Consider the following 19,963-nt stretch of genomic DNA (forward strand, 5'->3'; position numbering starts at 1 on the left):
TTCAGCAGGGGAACGTCTGGCCCTGCAGGATCTGAGTCCCTGATCGTAGTGTGTTACTGATGGTTCCTTTGTTACTCTGGTCCCAGCTCTCTGCAGGTCCCCTGGAGGAGCCCCAGATGGAGGGAGATTATCAGGGGTCTTGTGTGTATTCCATTTCTTAATAATTGCTTCCACAGTTGATTTCTTCACACCAAGCTGCTACCTATTGCAGATTCAGTCTTCCCAGCTGGTGCAGGTCTGAGTCCTGGTCCAGGTCCTGGTGCAGGTCTACAATTTAGTTTCTCACGTCCTTTGACAGCTCTTTGGTCTTGTCCATAGTGGAGTTTGGAGTGAGACTGACCAAAGTTGTGGACAGGAGTCTTTTATACTGATAACCAGTTAAAACAGGTGTCTTTTAAACTGATAACCAGTTAAAACAGGAGTCTTTTATACTGATAACCAGTTAAAACAGGTGTCTTTTATACTGGTAACCAGTTAAAACAGGTGTCTTTTATACTGATAACCAGTTAAAACAGGTGTCTTTTATACTGATAACCAGTTAAAACAGGTGTCTTTTATACTGATAACCAGTTAAAACAGTTGTCTTTTATACTGATAACCAGTTAAAACAGGTGTCTTTTATACTGATAACCAGTTAAAACAGTTGCCTTTTATACTGGTAACCAGTTAAAACAGCTGCATTAATCCAGGTAACGAGTGGAGGACAGATGAGCCTCTTAAAGAAGAAGTTACAGGTCTGTGAAAGTCAGAAATCTAGCTTGTTTGTAGGTGACCAAATACTTATTTTACCCAGGAATTTACCAATTGATTCAGTAAAATCCTACAATGTGATTTCCTGGATTCTTTCCCCCCATTCTGTCTTTCATATTTGAAGTTACCTATGATGAGAATTACAGGCCTCTCTCATCTTTTTTAGTGGGAGAACTTGCACCATTGGTGGCTGACTAAATACTTTTTTGCCTCACTGTAAGTAATTCCAAGTGCAGTTCAAATAACCCCTGTCCTGAGGTTTCACCATGAGTGCTGCAACACAGACATTTCCTGTCAACAAGGTTACGTGTTATTTGGTTATATTTGGGATAAGTAATCTACACACCTACCCATCCATGTGCTTCAAACCATTATTGGCCCCATTGTATAATCATGATTACTTTCTCTGAGGAACTAGAATAACTCAATTATTGGAAGTGCAGATGTCATGGATCAGCATATCACTGGTGCTTCATGTTTCCTGTCAGTTTGTAGGTATACTGTGTCGATATCTCTACCTTATTGGTTGTTTTAATGCCCACGAAGGTTTGTCCGAGGGGCACTGGTCTGAAGCGACTGTCGAAGTAGAACAGGCCGATGTAGGGGTTGACGTGCAGGAAGGAAGCCACGTCCAGGTAGTTGGGCAGGGTGGCGGACAGCCCCAGGATCCGGATCATACTCTGGGTGGACTCCACCTGACCAGCAGACAACAGCAGAGTTTCAGTTAGCGCGTGGGTCCATGCGGCCATTCAGGAATAAACTCCAGGAACAGTATAGAGGGAATGTGCATGACGTCACAGATGCTTGACAGCGGGTTACAACCACTGAGTGTCAGAAAGACTGAGTGTCGGAAAGACTGAGTGTCAGAAAGACTGAGTGGCAGAAAGACTGAGTGTCAGAAAGACTGAGTGGCAGAAAGACTGAGTGTCAGCGTAAACTTTCAGTTTGAGCAACTGGAAAACATCTAAAATGGAAAAGAGCTGTTGTGCGATCGACTGTACTCATAGATTTAGCAAGAAATCAGAGTTATCGTTTTACAGACTGCCGAAAAATAAGCTTAAGAGAGACAAATGGATCGCTGCAATTCACAGAAACAACTGGATTCCAGGCACCGAAACGTGGATTTGTGGTTCCCATTTTGTACCAGGTAATGTTGGATTTTTGGGTAGCTAACGTTAAACGGTCAAATCATAAAGTTCGGTGTCCTCATCACTTTAATTTCTACAACAAATCCTGCCTTGAAGTCGGACCAAGCGCCAAGACTTTTGTAAGCCTTCAAGCTTTGCTTCGTGTATTTCCCCGGCGTAGAAATTAAGTACATATAAATATCAGGAAACTGGATTCGTAGCCAAATATTAATGTCCATGGACCACTGGTTCTTGGTAACTGTACCAAATATTAATGTACATGGACCACTGGTTCTTGGGGTAACTGTACCAAATATTAATGTCCATGGACCACTGGTTCTTGGTAACTGTACCAAATATTAATGTCCATGGACCACTGGTTCTTGGTAACAGTACCAAATATTAATGTCCATGGACCACTGGTTCTTGGTAACTGTACCAAATATTAATGTCCATGGACCACTGGTTCTTGGTAACTGTACCAAATATTAATGTCCATGGACCACTGGTTCTTGGTAACTGTACCAAATATTAATGTCCATGGACCACTGGTTCTTGGGGTAACTGTACCAAATATTAATGTCCATGGACCACTGGTTCTTGGGGTAACTGTACCAAATATTAATGTCCATGGACCACTGGTTCTTGGGGTAACTGTACCAAATATTAATGTCCATGGACCACTGGTTCTTGGGGTAACTGTACCGAATATTAATGTCCATGGACCACTGGTTCTTGGTAACTGTACCAAATATTAATGTCCATGGACCACTGGTTCTTGGTAACTGTACCAAATATTAATGTCCATGGACCACTGGTTCTTGGGGTAACTGTACCAAATATTAATGTCCATGGACCACTGGTTCTTGGGGTAACTGTACCAAATATTAATGTCCATGGACCACTGGTTCTTGGTAACTGTACCAAATATTAATGTCCATGGACCACTGGTTCTTGGTAACTGTACCAAATATTAATGTCCATGGACCACTGGTTCTTGGGGTAACTGTACCAAATATTAATGTCCATGGACCACTGGTTCTTGGTAACTGTACCAAATATTAATGTCCATGGACCACTGGTTCTTGGTAACTGTACCAAATATTAATGTCCATGGACCACTGGTTCTTGGTAACTGTACCAAATATTAATGTCCATGGACCACTGGTTCTTGGTAACTGTACCAAATATTAATGTCCATGGACCACTGGTTCTTGGTAACTGTACCAAATATTAATGTCCATGGACCACTGGTTCTTGGGGTAACTGTACTGGTCCCTGTCAAGTCCAACTGCCTTTAATTTAAGCCCATAATCAGCTGTTATCCCATCTTCTCCTCTAGTTGCAGCTGTTTTTAGTGCGAGTAAGGGGGCTGCTCCAGTGGGGAAGTGACGTCAATGCATACCCTCTATTAGGAGATTGGCAGGAAGCACATGATTCATCCCCCGGAAAAGACATTCAACACGTTATCCATTGTACCTTCGGCACTATCTGATGGTTTCACAGCATTTGAAAGAACTGAAGTACCTTGAGATTTGATGGATCATAGAGGTTTTGCACGTTTGCAAAAATGTGTACAAAATGGCAAAAAGACAGCAAAACATCCAGCATATTAGGCTATTGTCACAGCAACCTGGACATGAGCTGGAGATAGATAAACTGAAAATGAATCGTAAACTTAGCTTAAGAAAGGACATTTTTCCCTGAATGGTAAAATGTAAAATTTTAAGAATCTGATGATTGCAATATCTAAGGGACATTATCTGGGCTAAAAAGACATTAGGACATAAAATGGACGTCAGAGATCCCAGCGACATTCGCACCATGTGTCCAAGGCTGTTGATGCAACTCCACAACACAGCTGCACAAATGACTGGCAGAACATGGTTGGGTCAAATGTTCAAGGTTTTAAATCAGATTTAAAAGCCTGATTAGCCTCAAATGTTTTCTTCACGAAAAAAAGACAGACTTTTAACTAAGGAGCCTTTAAAACAAGTCTCATGTGAATTCACATCAAACATTCATGTTTTTCTTTTCTGATGTTAAATAATTCTTTCAAACTATTTGGGCATTACAGGACTGTCTCAAAAAATTAGAATATTGTGATAAAGTTCTTTATTTTCTGTAATGCAATTAAAAAAAACATGTCATACATTCTGGATTCATTACAAATCAACTGAAATATTGCAAGCCTTTTATTATTTTAATATTGCTGATTATGGCTTACAGTTTAAGATTAAGATTCCCAGAATATTCCAATTTTTTGAGATAGGATATTGGAGTTTTCTTAAGCTGTAAGCCATGATCAGCAATATTAAAATAATAAAAGGCTTGCAATATTTCAGTTGATTTGTAATGAATCCAGAATGTATGACATTTTTGCATTAAAGAAAATAAAGGACTTTATTACAATATTCAAATTTTCTGAGACAGTCCTGTATATGTGAACTGGTATACGTTGCTGCGTTGTCTGCCACCGCTCCGTACTGTCCAGGGTCACGGGTGGCTGGAGTTGATCCCTGTGGTCAGCAGGCAGGAGGGGGAAAGACGTCTGTGCAATCACATTTAATCCTGCGTCAGATGACTGCAGCATCTTTGAGGTTTGGCTGGGAGGAAACTTCCATCCCAGCAGATGCAAACATGACACCTGAGTGGAAACGCTGAGTGAGCTCTGCCTTGAACTGCAAGACCGGGAACAGTCCCAAAAATATGCTTTAAAACACACTTTCACTGCTCAAAGCATATCACCTGGAGGCTCTAGAGCAGGGGTCGGCAGCCCTTTTTTTCTTCCTTTTTCATTTCCTTTTTAATCTCGACATTTTGACTTTTTTCATGAAATTTTGACTTTTTTCTTGACATTTCGACTTTTTTCTCGAGATTGTACTTCAACATTTAAAAAAAACCCAGATTAGATTTTTCTCTGAAGGTCATGTTTATCAAAAACTAAGGAGCGCAGCATCCTGCAGGACAGTCAAATGCCATCTCATTCCGTTGCCTGCAGCAGTATCTGCAGGGTTATTAACGTAGGATTGAATCCAGCTAAATTGCGAGTGCACTGAGTAACAATGCTGCTTCAGGCAAAGGGAAAGAAGTCAATCTTTCCCTTTTTAATGCATGCATCCGCATTTTAAAAAACCTGCACGTCCTGTTACTTTGGTCAAAAAAAGGGTATAAGACTAACAAGTACAAACGCAGGATCTCCAGTGAAGTACAGCCTGTGTACAATAAGGATGTTGCGTGTTTAAATTAGTTTTTATACGCCGGCCGTTCACTCCAGCCCTTCCACCCATTCACCACCAGCACCGTGCTGCAGGACTGCAGCCAATGTCGGGAGATTGTTACAGTGTTTTGGTGTTTAGCGCTTTTTTTTATCCTTATAATATAAATATGTGGGTCAATGACGTGACGCCTATATTTTCTGAAATACAGATTTTTTTCAATTCAAAAAAAGGTTTAAATGGATAAAAAAAATACCATATATATGACCTACCTGTCCCACATATGGACTCACTTGAATTTTACAAAAAATACTAGTTATTTGGGATTTTGTTGTTGTTTCAAACATCAAACTGTCATGTGGTTCCACCGTCCAACCACGACTCTGGTTTTGAAAACCTTTTTGAAATCACTCTAAATGTATTTAAATCAATCTTCTTCTATCTGGCATGATTTCTAAAGTATCTTGTAGTGTGTAAGATTGCAACACATCTGTATTTATATTTCCATCATAATATACAAACAAAGTTTGACTGATTATGTCCATTTTATGAAATATCATGTGGCCCAACCATTAAAAAAACAACCATTTCTGTATAATACTGAAAACTTGTAAAAAAAAAAAAAAAAGATGTCAAGATGTTAAGGAAATTCATTTATTTTAATATGAATCATGGTTGCACCACATGACCTTTTTTAAGGCAAGTGCCAATTCATCTTGACAAAAAACTCTAAAATCACTTAATTTAAAATGTTTATATGAATTTATGTGTACACAACATTCTTAATGTTTGAACTACTGCAATAGATGTTCTTTTTATTATTATTTTAAAATTGACCTATTGAAAATCCTTATTCGTCATTGACCCATATATATGTTAGGGCTGTCAGTTTAGCACGTTAATTAGGTTAATTAATTACACTGCTAATTAACACATTATGAAAATTAACGCAATTAATTATGAGGCAAAATGCGCGAGCATGTTAAATGTGTCCCATTGAGGGAGCCGTAGTCACTTCCCTCCTGCTGCTGGTCAAACTAACAAAGACCTGACAGACCTGGACGACTCAGGGGAGACTCAGCTAATCTTTTCTGGGCCTTTGAACGGCAAGTTTAGTATAAAAAGAAAGAAGACGGGACTATCAACAAGAACGTGGTTATTTGTACATTTGATAAAAAAGAATGTTCCTCTCAGCGGAGCTGCTCCAGCCTGAATTATCATTTAAACACTAAACATGTCCGGACAAGTTCCCCTGTAAACGTTACAGCTACTAGTGCTGGAATCGCTGTATTGAGTCAGCTTTAGTTTTCATTTTGAATTGAGAGTCTGCTTAAGCGCCTATTTGAGACTCAGCCTTATTTTATTTCTGAATTTTATTTATTTAACTGTAATTGTATTGCATTTTTGAATAATTGGTTTGCTGACCTGCTTGAGCTTTTTCTTTTGAATTTCATTTATGAAACACACTTCACCAATAAAAATGTGGATTTCAAATCTTCTCTTCTTAGTGTATTACATTGATTAGTCATGCACTGCAATGTTGTAATGTCCTAGAATTCAAATTCTTTATTTGGAGACTTTTAGTAGATATGAGATTAAAATGCGATTAATTAGCTTAATTAATGATAAATTCTGTAATGTGTTGTCGGCAGGTGTTGCTGAGACATGCAGAGAGACCAAGACAAAGACGTCTCCAAACAAGTTAAATGGAGTCTGGAGGTGTAGTAACATTCATAAGATCCTCAAATGTTTTACGTTTACTGTCTATAACAGGGGTCGACAACCCGCGGCTCCAGAGCTGCCCTGGTGGCTCCTGGAGCTTTTTCAAAAATGTTTGACATTTTTTTTCCCTTTTTTTCTTCTTTTTTTCCTTTTTTCTTTTTTTTCTTCTTTTTTCCTTTTTTTCCATCTTTATTTATTTTTTTCCCTTTTTTCCCTCTTTTTTTTCTTCTTTTTTAAATTTTTTTCCTTCTGTTTTTCCTTTCCTTTTTAATCTCGATATTTCAACTTTTCGACTTTTGTCTCGACGTTTCGACTTTTGTCTCGACATTTCGACTTTTTTCTCGAAGTGCATAATGAAAAAAAACTCTTCTCCCAGTTCTAACTAATATAGAAACATGCAGCATGTGTTGCCTTCATTCTAAGGCTTATACAAGACTTTTCATTCTTTGTGGCTCCAGACATATTTGTTTTTTGTGTTTTTGGTCCAATATGGATCTAAAACATTTTGGGTTGCCGACCGCAGGTCTATAAGATTCATCTGCTGATGTCAACCATGTCTCACATTGCATGAGGCTGGAAAAGGTTACAAAGTCATCTCAGCTCAGTCCACAGGTAGACAAAGTATGCATGAATGGAGACAGTCCAACACTGTGGACACTTTTCATAGAAGTGGACATCCAGCCAAGGTGCTGGGACACGATGAACCCACTAGGAACAGCTAAAGGCTTGAAGACGTCCCTAGAATGGGAAACATCTCTGTTCATGACTAAACCAGTGAAAACAGGACAGAGGAAGCCTCTGCTCTCTAATGGAGCTTTTCCACTAGTACCTACTCAGCCCGACTCCACTCGGTTTTGCACTTCTCTACTAGGGGTGGAGGCGGGTGGAAGCGTGCCGAGTAGATACTTTTCTTTAACTATTCTGCCGAGGTTCTAAGCTGCTGAGTCGGCTGTATCTGACATCGTCACACTACAGGCCACCGATTGGTCGGGGGGTTGGAGTCAGACGTCTGAGTCAGGAGGAGGAAATCAGAGAAAGAAACTCTGACGGATTCTGGTTCATTTTATTCAACCAGCAACGGCAACAAAAGTCTGTTCTGATCCAACTCTGAGGTGCAGATGTTCATAAACCTGGTGCTGAGGAGAGAATTAAAAAGGGATCTAGACGGTGATAAGGAACGACCAGATCTACCAGGAGTTCTGTCTCTTCATAGCTGCTCACGGCTCCAGCTGACTTTTCAGCAGCACCGAGACAAACTAACAAAAAAAAAGCTTCTCTCACTCTCATTTTTTAGCTTGATATCAAACACAAGCCACAGACCCAGCAGCACATCTATCATCTCCTCCAGGTTCTACATCTTTAGTGTTGTTGTCTTCTTTGTTTAGATACACAATCAAATACGTCACAGCAGCTTCACTCCAAGCTTCTCATCTGGGTATTGAAAAGAAACGAGGGCAAGTTGAGTGGAGCTGAGTAGGTACTAGGGGAAAAGCAGCGTTAAACTGATATTGCTGCAGCGGAGGTTGCCGTAGACCACTTTACCAATCTGTAATCCAACCAGGAACACGTTGTGTGGACTGGTGAAACAACATGTGAATTGTTTGGGAAGAGGAATCAGCATACTGCATGCAGAAAGGACACGGCTTACGTGAAAACAGAATCCAGTGGCTCAGGACCTGAACCACGATCAGAGGAATCTCCTCAGGGTGTCTCTCCACCACCACCTGAGACAGCTAGGTGTCGCTGGACGCAGCAGGACCATGATCAATATCATGGAAATACCAAAGAACTACCGTATTTTATGGACTATAAGCCGCACCTGCATACAAGCCGCATCCGCTCTATTTAAAAAAAAAAAGATATGCAAGCTGCAGATATTGATGATGTTAGATTAGATATTTACTACATGTACAGAAGGATTCTGAACTGTAAATGATGTACATGTTTGTACCTAAATAGATCTTTCCTAACAGTGTCTTTTAACATGGCAGCAACTTTGCTGATTAAAACGGGACAGAACCAAGAGAAAATAACCGCTATTTATTTATCTATTTATCTGTTTGAAATCTGCTTCTACTTCTATCTGCTAAAGAAGAAGTAGCTTATTATTCTTCTTTGCATTTATTTTGTCTTATTTTTAATTGTAATTCTGGTTAGAGCGCCCCGAGCGGTGAAAGAAAAATCTTTGTATAAGCCGCATGGTTGAAAACCTATGAAAAAAGTAGCGGCTTATAGTCCAGAAAATACGGTAAATGAACTTTTAGAATAAAAATAAAATAGCCACCGTTGTACACAATGATTATTGGAAGAAGAATCCTGTCAACAAATGTAACCCTCATCACAACAACGCTGTTTCACTACAAACCCACCAAACTCACAATTAAAACACGAGTGAAGTAGAATTGACTTTATGGAAGCGCTTGAGTTTGTGCTTCAGCTGCTGACGTCTCACAGAAAGAGACAACCTTGCTCATGTACTGTGGTTAGTGTGCTAGAAACATGGAGAAGATTCAGTATGTTGAGTATCATAGTGGGTGTGAGGCGAGGAAACTTGAGGGGTGTCGGGGGAGACGGTGGGGCGTCCTATCTGTGTTTCCTCCTGCTTGAAGTGACAGAGAAGATTGGTAAGGCTTTTAACGTGATGCAGCACCTGTCAAAGCCTCCCATCAAGATAAGAGCCAACCAATCCCTGGTGGACGGGAGCATCGCTGCTGCCCCTGATGCTGCTCCACCTGCACACGCTGCACCGTGCACCAACACACTGCTGCATCATCACCTACACTAATGACACAACGTTTAATCACACATCTAAAAAAGTCTGCTAAGTTTCTCCAGAAAAACACATAATGTGAAACAGATGTAACTAACAGCTGAATTTATATCTGTGAGAGAGTAAGTAATGAATAAATTGACTTGTGACTTGGGTTCAAAATATAAAGATATATCTCTGTTTTAATAATGTAAAGGTGTACCAGTACATGTCCACATGCATGTTCATGTCAATCAGTGCGTTTACATGGGAGGTTTAATTCCTCTTTAATTCAGAATTAAAATTAAATCCAATTTAAAATGAGTAAAAATGACCATGTAAAAACCTAATTCTGAATGAAAATGGCCATTCCGAATTAAACTTAATTCCGAAGTAAGTGGCTGGTTTATTCCGATTTTAAATCCGAATAAAATAATTCCAGATCATGTTTACACTCATTCCTCTTTAAATTAATCCCGGTCTTTTTTTCTGCTCGTTCCCTCGCCCGTCTGTCTCCATGATCTTATATTCCACTGGGCTGGTTTTCCAAACAAAGTTTCAAGATGCAGCAGCAGTAAACGCTGGTGAAGAGCAGAGACCATTTATTTAATAAATAGAAATCATTAAAAGAACAGATGGAAACAGGAAACATCAAAATGGTGAGCTTCTCAAAGTTGTAAGTTCAAAGTTGTTCTAAGTTTGTTTTTCTTAGGTAGACGTAATTTCCGGTAGTTTAACTTCCGGTCCCCCCCCTATCCAATCAGAACCTTCCCAACCCCCAGACCTGGAGAGGAATTGGAGAAAGACCATCAAACGTGTTTCCATGGAAACCTCAATTCAGAATTACTATTTCCATGTAAACTTGAAGGAAAATAGTTTAATTCTGAATTATTTAATTCTGAACAAATATCATATAAGCTACGGCTTCAGTCTACACCTTTTTTGGTTCATATATTTATATATCCAGCTTTACTGTGGTGCATGTTTTGATGTTTTGATTCACTAATGGACCAAATAAAACTAACTAAAAAAAAAAAAAAAAAAAAAAAGGAAAAACATCATGTAACCGTGGCCATTGTTGGGTCAGTCACTGCGTGGATGAATTTTGCTTTAGTTCAGATAAAGCGTTGTTCTCAAGTCCACGTAGTCAGGGTTTTACTGCTATTACCTTCTATTAGCTGAGTAAACCTACTGTGGCGTAAAAGCTTTTCCCATTCCCTTCTTTAGAATTAACCGCCTTCAATGGAGGCAAACATGCAAGCAACATGAACTCAAATGACTGTAAATGTTTTGATGCAAGAAATTATGTGAACAAGAATTTGTTTGCAATGTTTGATAGTGGCACTTATTGGAACTAATCAACTGAACATAACAATTGCATGCAAGTATAGGCATTAAAAACCCCCATCAGCCACCTAATGCACCTAATTACAGAACACATGCCTCCGGCGGTGCAGGAATCTTCCTCCAGCAGCAGAAAGTGCAGGAGAAGCCCTGGATTGTGTTTTTGTCTTTAAGGACGGAGTGACTTTCATCTCAAAGGCAGTGCATAATTGGTCGGGGTGCACTCGGCCAACACAAAGCAGTCAAGACCAAAGCTCTTCCCAGCCAAACATCAAAGTGATAACCGGCTCGGTTCAAAAACATATGCATAAAAAGGGGGACAAATACCATTCAGTTTACAGGGATTTCCATATTAATGTATCTGAGGATGTGAACTTAAGCACCATGTGCATCAGTAGAAGCCTCAGTAATTCCTTCAGCACAATCAATTACAGGAGTCTGTCAGGTGTGGCAGTAATTGGACAGAGAGAGGAAGGAGGTGGGGGTGGGTGGGGGTTGGAGGAATGTTGCTGCCTTGGCTTGGAGGCTGAAGTACAAGTTTTACAAACGTTCTTACACAAAGAGACAGATGAGCATCTCTGTGTTCCTGCTGCAAAGAGGGGAGTGGAAGAGAGAGCAGTCGTGCATGTTCTCTTCACGTAAACTCAATCCCCTCATGGCTCACAAACACAAATGTCATTCAAGAGTAGGAGGTTTTCCAATCACTTTGCTACTCACTGTAAATCACTTATTCTTAAAAGATTCATAAAAGAGGTCCTCATGCGTCTCAGCATTTCTTTTGCCACACTAATCATTTTCCTACCCTTTATTATTTATCTGCTACAGGGTGGGGATATTCTACCATCAGCATCTTCATATATACACACACACACACATATATATATATTGGTCATATATATACATTGCAAACATATATATATATATATATATATATATATATATATATATATATATATATATATATATATATATATATATAATATACATATATATATATATATATATAAATAATATACACAATTTAAGATAAGATAAGATAAGAAATCCTTTAATAGTCCCCCAGAGGGGAAATTTCCAGGTTACAGCAGCAAAGGTAGTGCAAAACAAGAGGCATCAATATCACACAATATCACACAATAATAATAATAAACACTATAACACTATAAACAGTATATACAATAATAATAATAATAAGAATAAGAAGGAGAATAAAAATAGTAATAAATAAAAAATTCTATAATACAAAAAGAAAAACAGATGGATATTTACAGATGTTATTTATGCCCGTTGCAGAATGGTTTTTATTGTCAGGATTGTTTGTATTGTTTGTGGTCTACTGTGAGCAGTGCTGGTTGTGTAGTCTCACAGCTGCAGGAAGGAAGGACCTTCTGTAGCTCCTTCACACATCTAGGGTGAAGGAGCCTGTCGCTGAAAGAGCTCTCCAGCGCTCTGAAGGTGTCCTTCATGGGGTGGGAGTCCTTCTCCATCATGGATGACAGCTTAGCCATCATCCTCCTCTCTCCCACCACCTGCACTGTGTCCAGAGAGCAGCCCACGACAGAGCCGGCCCTTTTGATGGTTTTGTCCAGCCTCCTTCTGTCTGCAGCTGTGATGTTGCTGCCCCAGCAGACCACTCCGTAAAAAATGGCTGATGCCACCACAGTGTTGTAAAATGTTTTCAGGAGCTTCTCCTGCACACCAAAGGCCCTCAGCCTCCTGAGCAGATAGAGTCTGCTCTGGCCTTTTCTGTGGAGTGCAGAGGAATTAGTAGTCCAGTCCAGTTTATTGTTGAGGTGAACACCCAGGTACTTATAAGATGTCACCATCTCAATGTCCTTTCCCTGGATGTTCACCGGTGTCGGGGGGGATTTATTACACCTGCGGAAATCCACCACCAGTTCTTTGGTTTTCCCCGCGTTGATCTGGAGGTGATTCTGCAGGCACCAGTCCACAAAGTCCTGGGACAGTTCTCTGTACTCGCTATCGTCTTCATCAGTGATGAGGTCGACGATAGCAGAGTCATCAGAGAACTTTTGAAGGTGACAGGATGGGGAGTTGTAGGAGAAGTCAGCAGTGTAGAGGGTGAAGAGGAACGGCGCCAGGACCGTTCCCTGCGGGGCCCCCACACTGCAGACGACCATGTCCGATGTGTGGTCCCGTGTCCTCACATACTGTGGCCGGTTGGTGAGGTAGTCCAGAATCCAGGATGTAAGGTGACTGTCAACCCCTGCATTCTCCAGCTTGTCTCCCAGAAGTGCCGGCTGGATGGTGTTGAACGCACTGGAGAAATCAAAGAACATGATCCTCACAGTGCTCCCAGGTTTCTCCAGGTGAGACAGGGCACGATGTAGCATGAGGATGACGGCGTCATCCACCCCAATACCAGGTTGGTAAGCAAACTGTAGTGGGTCCATCGCTGGGCTCACCATGGGGCGGAGATGTCGGAGGAGCAGTCGCTCCAGGGCCTTCATCAGGTGGGATGTCAGAGCCACCGGCCTGAAGCTGCTGAGGTCCTTGGGGTGCGGGTTCTTGGGAACAGGTACCACGCAGGATGTCTTCCATAGTGGTGGTACCCTCCCCAGCCTCAGGCTCAGGTTGAACATGTGTCCAACAATCCCGCACAGCTGGTCTGCACAGGACTTCAGGAGCCTGGAGCCTGGAGCCATTTGAGTATGTTGAAGTCCACAGCGTGCCGAGTCAGGGGACATTTGTACGATGTCTCTACGATAACCTGTTGCCTAGCAACAAGCGTCCAAATTCAAACAGAAAAAAAAAAAAAATGAAGGGTCAATATCGCGAAAACTGTAGTAATTAGCATAATGAGGTTGTAGGGTCCGTTAGTGCCAATCGGGCCGAGTGTTTGAAAGTTTCAACTATGTCTCTACGATAAAGTTCGGCCGAATAAGCGTCCGAATTTTCGCCTTTTTTTTTTGCTTTTTGGCAACTAGCGTTGCCACGGTAACCCCTATTACGGAGAAAAGTAATGCCCATCGAGGCATGATGGAGACGCATCCAACGATGTATGCCATGCATGGGTGCACGTTCCGGTTCGGGCCGCATTAACGGACGAAAAAAAGTGCGGAATAATAAGAAAAGGGAAACCTTTTCTAGATACTAATATATCGCCTTCATTTTCATGTTTTTCCTCGTTTTTCCGGCCGTGTTTTAGTTTTTGGGGATTTTTTTTTCCCCACATCAGAGCGGGGTCATGCTGTACACCCGCTGGTACGCAGTGGGACTTTTGCGACTTTAGCTTGTTAGCAAAATGCTAGCAACATTGCCCTTTGGGCCATTCTGGACGATTGCAATATGGTCATGCCACTACTTGGCATGCCCATAATAATAATAATAATTTTATTAAATAATAATTATTTAATAATTAATAATAATTAAGACTAGAAAATTTCTGGAAATTTTGATATGGGCATGCCCTATTGCCCATTCGACCCCTCTTGCTTTGGTTTGGGGCTGTAGTGGTTGTGTTCGGGGTGGTTCTATGTCAGTTTGAGGTGTTTTTACGCTTGTATTTCATTCATTCCTGTGCTCCCAATAGTTATTAATGGGGCATGCTTTTTGGCATCTAGCGTTGCCACGGTAACGCTTTTGACTGAGAATAGTAATGCCCATCGAGGCAAGATGGAGACGCATCTAACAATGTATGCCGTGCATGGGTGCATGTTCCGGTTCAGGCTACGTTAACGGATAGGTTTTTTTTTTCACCGTGGTACAAAACCCCATCCGAATGAATGGGGCCATTTGGCCTGGATTTTGACATAACATTTCCTTAAATCCCAGCTTCATGAAATTTGAGTATGTTGAAGTCCACAGCGTGCCGAGTCAGGGGACATTTGTACGATGTCTCTACGATAACCTGTTGCCTAGCAACAAGCGTCCAAATTCAAACAGAAATTAAAAAAAAAATGAAAGGTCAATATCGCGAAAACTGTAGTAATTAGCATAATGAGGTTGTAGGGTCCGTTAGTGCCAATCGGGCCGAGTGTTTGAAAGTTTCAACAATGTCTCTACGATAAAGTTCGGCCGAGCAATAAGCGTCCGAATTTTCGCCTTTTTTTTTGCTTTTTGGCGTCTAGCGTTGCCACGGTAACACTTTTTACTGAGAAAAGTAATGCCCATCGTGGAACAATGGAGACGCATCCAACGATGTATGCCATGTATGGGTGCATGTTCTGGTTCAGGCTACGTTAACGGATAGGTTTTTTTTTTCACCATGGTAAAAAACCCCATCCGAATGAATGGGGCCATATGGCCTGGATTTTGACATAAAATTTCCTTAAATCCCAGCTTCATGAAATTTGAGTATGTTGAAGTCCACAGCGTGCCGAGTCGGGAAACATTTGTACGATGTCTCTACGATAACCTGTTGCCTAGCAACAAGCGTCCAAAGTCAAACGGGAAAAAAAAAAAATGAAAGGTCAATATCACAAAAACTGTAATACTTGGCATAATAAGGTTGTACGGTCGGTTAGGGACAATCGGGCTGAGTGTTTGAAAGTTTGAACGATGTCTTACGATAAAGTTCGGCCGAGCAATAAGCGTCTGAATTTTCGCCTTTTTTTTTGCTTTTTGGCAACTAGCGTTGCCACGGTAACCCCTATTACGGAGAAAAGTAATGCCCATCGAGGCATGATGGAGACGCATCCAACGATGTATGCCATGCATGGGTGCACGTTCCGGTTCGGGCCGCATTAACGGACGAAAAAAAGTGCGGAATAATAAGAAAAGGGAAACCTTTTCTAGATACTAATATATCGCCTTCATTTTCATGTTTTTCCTCGTTTTTCCGGCCGTGTTTTAGTTTTTGGGGATTTTTTTTTTCCACATCCGAGCGGGGTCATGCTGTACACCCGCTGGTGCGCAGTGGGACTTTTGCAACTTTAGCTTGTTAGCAAAATGCTAGCAACATTGCCCTTTGGGCCATTCTGGACGATTGCAATATGGGCATGCCACTACTTGGCATGCCCATAATTAATAAGAATAATATCTCAATAATTGAGATAGGATATTTGAGTTTTCTTAAGCTGTAAGCCATGACAGTCTTGTATACATACATACACATATACACATATATATATATATATATATATATATATATATGTATATATATATATATATGCACACACATATACATATACAGTGTTTGCCCCCTTCCTAATTTCTTATTTTTTTGCATGTTTGTCATACTACTTTTGTTTTAACAGGAGGGGGGACAACCAATTTTTCACACAGGCCCATGTAGGTTTGTTGAGCTGTGGCAGATGGGCAGTTGGTTCAGTCACCGGATCCTCCCACCCAGGTGCAGGACGGAGCTGCAGGCGCTCGCTTGTACCTGTTGCCATCAGACTGCACACCAGCAGGGAGGAGAGTCCCCCCCACCCCCCTGACGCTCACATCACCCCCCACCCCATCGTTTTTCATCATCTTGTCTCCTCCTTGTTGTAGCTGGACTTGGACTCCATTGTATTTATAATGAGACTGCAACTGCACACTATTCCTTTATACTATATTAGTATAACACACTATTTATTACACTGTACTTACTATGTTTATAGTACATTTATTCAGTTTACAGTACATTTCAGTTTCAGTTTCTTTTTTACTGTATTGTTTTATTTTCTATTTTTCATACCTATAATATCTTTATTGTTTGTTTAGTCTGAGTTCATGTTGTCCGACTTTGAGCTGCTGTAGCAACCGAATTTCCCCTCTGGGGATCAATAAAGGACTCTCTTATCTCAGGTCATCCAAATCAGTTGTTTTTACTGCAATGTCACACAGGGAGTCCAGTCAGCCCGTAAACATTCTCTTCAACCACCATTTATAATCAATTCATGATTCACTCTATTCATTTCTTTTAGTGTATTGTTATTACGTTTTTATTACTTAAGTTAAGTTATTTCCGTGAGCATTATGGATTGTTCTTTCTTTAATGGATGGGAACTAACTAAATAGTTCCCATCAGTAACTATTTTATCAATTTAAACACATTATTGTGACTTATTTGAAGACTGGATTATATTTCATAGCTAATTAATGCACAAAAAGAATTCCAATAGGTTTAATTATCCTTTTTTACCAGAGTTTGGTTATGGTTCAGCTGATAAAAACTATCTGCCAATCTAGTATTATCTAACCCAGGGGTCAGCAACCCAAAATGTTTTAGAGCCATATTGGACCAAAAACGCGAAAAATAAATATGTCTGGAGCAGCAAAAAATGAAAAGTCTTGTATCAGCCTTAGAATGAAGACAACACATGCTGCATGTTTCTATATTAGTTAGAACTGGGCAAAGATTTTTTTTTTCATTATGCACTTCGAGAAAAAAGTCAAAATGTCGAGAAAAAAGTCAAAATGTCGAGAAAAAAAAGTCAAAATGTCGAGGAAAAAGTCGAAATGATGAGAAAAAAGTTGAAATGTCGAGGATGCTGCATGTTTCTATATTAGTTATAACTGGGAGAAGATTTTATTTTCATTATGCACTTCGAAAAAAAGTCGAAATGTTGAGAAAAAAGTCGAAATGTCAAGATTAATGTTGAAGTACAATCTTGAGAAAAAAGTCGAAATGTCGAGAAAAAAGTCAAAATTTTGAGAAAAAAGTCTAAATGTCGAGAAAAAAGTCTAAATGTCGAGATTGAAAAGGAAAAGAAAAAGGAAGAAAAAAAGAGAAAAAAGGAAAAAAAGAAAAAAGAAAAAAAGGAAAAAAAGAGAAAAAAAGAACAAAAAAAAGAGAAAAAAGGAAAAAAAAAGAGGAAAAAAAGGAAAAAAAGAAGAAAAAAGGGAAAAAAAGGTCAAACATTTTTCAAAAAGCTCCAGGAGCCACCAGGGTGGCACTAAAGAGCCGCATGCGGCTCTAGAGCCGTGGGTTTCTAACCCATAAGAGACCTGACAAGAATTTTTGGGCTCCAACTACCGAAAGTAGTACCGGTACTGTGAATGATTCACCATCAGCTTTTGGTCCGGGCCCCGACGTGCCGGGACTGTTGGTTGGACTGGGGATGACGTGCAGCTGCAGCTTAGTGTTAAGAGCAGTTCTACTACTGTTTTCTTAAGACTGACAGCATGTCTAGTCAAGAGGCTTCAAGCCCCCACACTGCAGCACAAGCCCTGGAGGTGTTAAGGTGCACAAAGAGTCCACTCAGCCCTTCTCCAGTAATATCAGCTAAACCTTCAGATAAATGGGCTGTGAACAGAGTAAACAGCGGTCACATTTACGGACCAGTTTTCAATTACCTTGCAGTTGACCTGGCCACAGAGGTCTGAGCTGCTGCAGAGCACGGCAGCACATCCCTGCCCCCCCCGAGCCCTGCAGGTCGCAACTGCTGTCCTATATGTTCAATATGTTTTATAACCAGTACTGGAGTTGAGGGGGGATGAGGGGGGATGGTATCCCCCCCTGAAATAAAAACGGTCCAAATCATCCCCCCTGAAATAAAAACGGTCCAAATCATCCCCCCTTTCCTTGTCATTTCATCAATGAATGTGGTTTTACTGCTATTTCAACATTTAGAGTCTCACCAGAAAAATAACTCCAGAAAAATAACTTATTTGAAAATTTTCACCTGTTTCAAGTACATTTTTACTTGAAATAAGTAGGAAAATCTGCCTGTGGAACAAGATTTATTTTCTTATTACAAGCAAAAAAATCTTGTTCCACTGGCAGATTTTTCTACTTATTTCAAGTGAAAATCTACTTGAAACAGGTGAAAATTGTTGTTTTTTTCCAGTGATGAGTCTTGTTTTAAGTGTAATGAGATTTCTTTACTAAAATGAGACATTTTAACTAGAAATAAGACAAATATTCTTGTTAAGATTGTGAGTTTTTGCAGTGATCCATGTTACTTATCCTGTGAAGGACAGAGTCATATTGATAAGTTCAGAAAAGTGTTTTTTATTGTTGTGTTTTGATGTATTTGATGTAAGCCCAGTGGATATTTAAAGCTTACAGAAGGCTGCATTTAACTGCTGCTATGTCATTCCTGCAGTATTTCTGCAGCTGTTTTGGTCACTGCTATTATTTGTAATATATTATATTATTTGTAATCAGCACAAATGATCTGTCCCCATATGATCAAATCCACCATCCCTCCTGATTCTTTTACAACTCCAGTACTGGTTATAACGATACATCGGTGCACTGCCCTCCAGTCACCCAGGTGTGACAATTACACCAAACTTAATTTCATGTTTATACACTGAAAAAAATAAATCTACGCGCATGTAAATATAACATATTTAAATCTGTGATATTAACTATTAAAAATGAAGTTTGTTGCTTTACATGAATACATCTAGTTTTGAACTTAATCTTCATTTGTTCAAAAAACAAGACATTGTGCATTTTTTCCTTAACCAGCAGTATTTATGTGATCCCAGGTAATCTTTTCATTTACACAACAAGCATTATCTTGTTGTATTTACCTTTCCTTTAACAGTTTTAATCTCTTGGGCAGATTGACCAACGTTTAGATGAAACATGCTTTATTTGTTTAAGTAGAAACCACAGTAAAAAATATCTTGATTGATCCACTTTTAAAAATTAAGGCAACTTTTTTGCATGAGATTTTTATGTAGATCAAGAAAGACTAGTCTTTGAATAAACTACTTAATTTTTAGTATGTACAAAATTCATTTGCAAGTAAAGTCAATTTAATTTTGATAAATAAAGTAAACACAATTAAGTTGACTGTACTTGCAAAATGTATTATTAATATACAAAAAATTGTAGTAAAAAGTAGTTTATACAAAGACTAGTCTTTCTTGATCTACATAATAATCTCATGCAAAAAGTTGCCTTCATTTTTTTAAGTAGATCAAGCACAATATTTGTAACAGTGTAGGCTATTCACCTATGTAAAATTTGTGGAGGAACCACATATTAACTTTTACCTAACCTTGTTTATGTTTTCTCAAAACTCCTCCCCATTTGGTTTTGTTGCAAATCTCTCTCTCTACATGTTTAGTTTGAAGCACTTAATATTACTACAGAATCCTTATTTATGACCTTTCTAAAGGCTTTGTGGTAGTAATGAGATATT

General features: G+C 39.8%; 1 protein-coding gene across 3 annotated transcripts in view; it reads right to left on the reverse strand.

Annotated features, from left to right (window-relative positions):
- Positions 1-19,963, reverse strand: part of ascc3 (activating signal cointegrator 1 complex subunit 3) — a 277,397-nt gene that overhangs the window by 139,870 nt on the left and 117,564 nt on the right. For all 3 annotated transcript variants that reach the window (XM_061715394.1, XM_061715404.1, XM_061715413.1), the window contains exon 12: positions 1,269-1,445. In XM_061715394.1, the coding sequence (XP_061571378.1) occupies positions 1,269-1,445 (177 nt within the window). The remainder of the gene's footprint in view (positions 1-1,268; positions 1,446-19,963) is intronic.

This window comes from Cololabis saira, chromosome 3 (genome assembly GCF_033807715.1).
Source record: "Cololabis saira isolate AMF1-May2022 chromosome 3, fColSai1.1, whole genome shotgun sequence".
In the NCBI taxonomy this organism is placed as follows: Eukaryota; Metazoa; Chordata; class Actinopteri; order Beloniformes; family Belonidae; genus Cololabis; species Cololabis saira.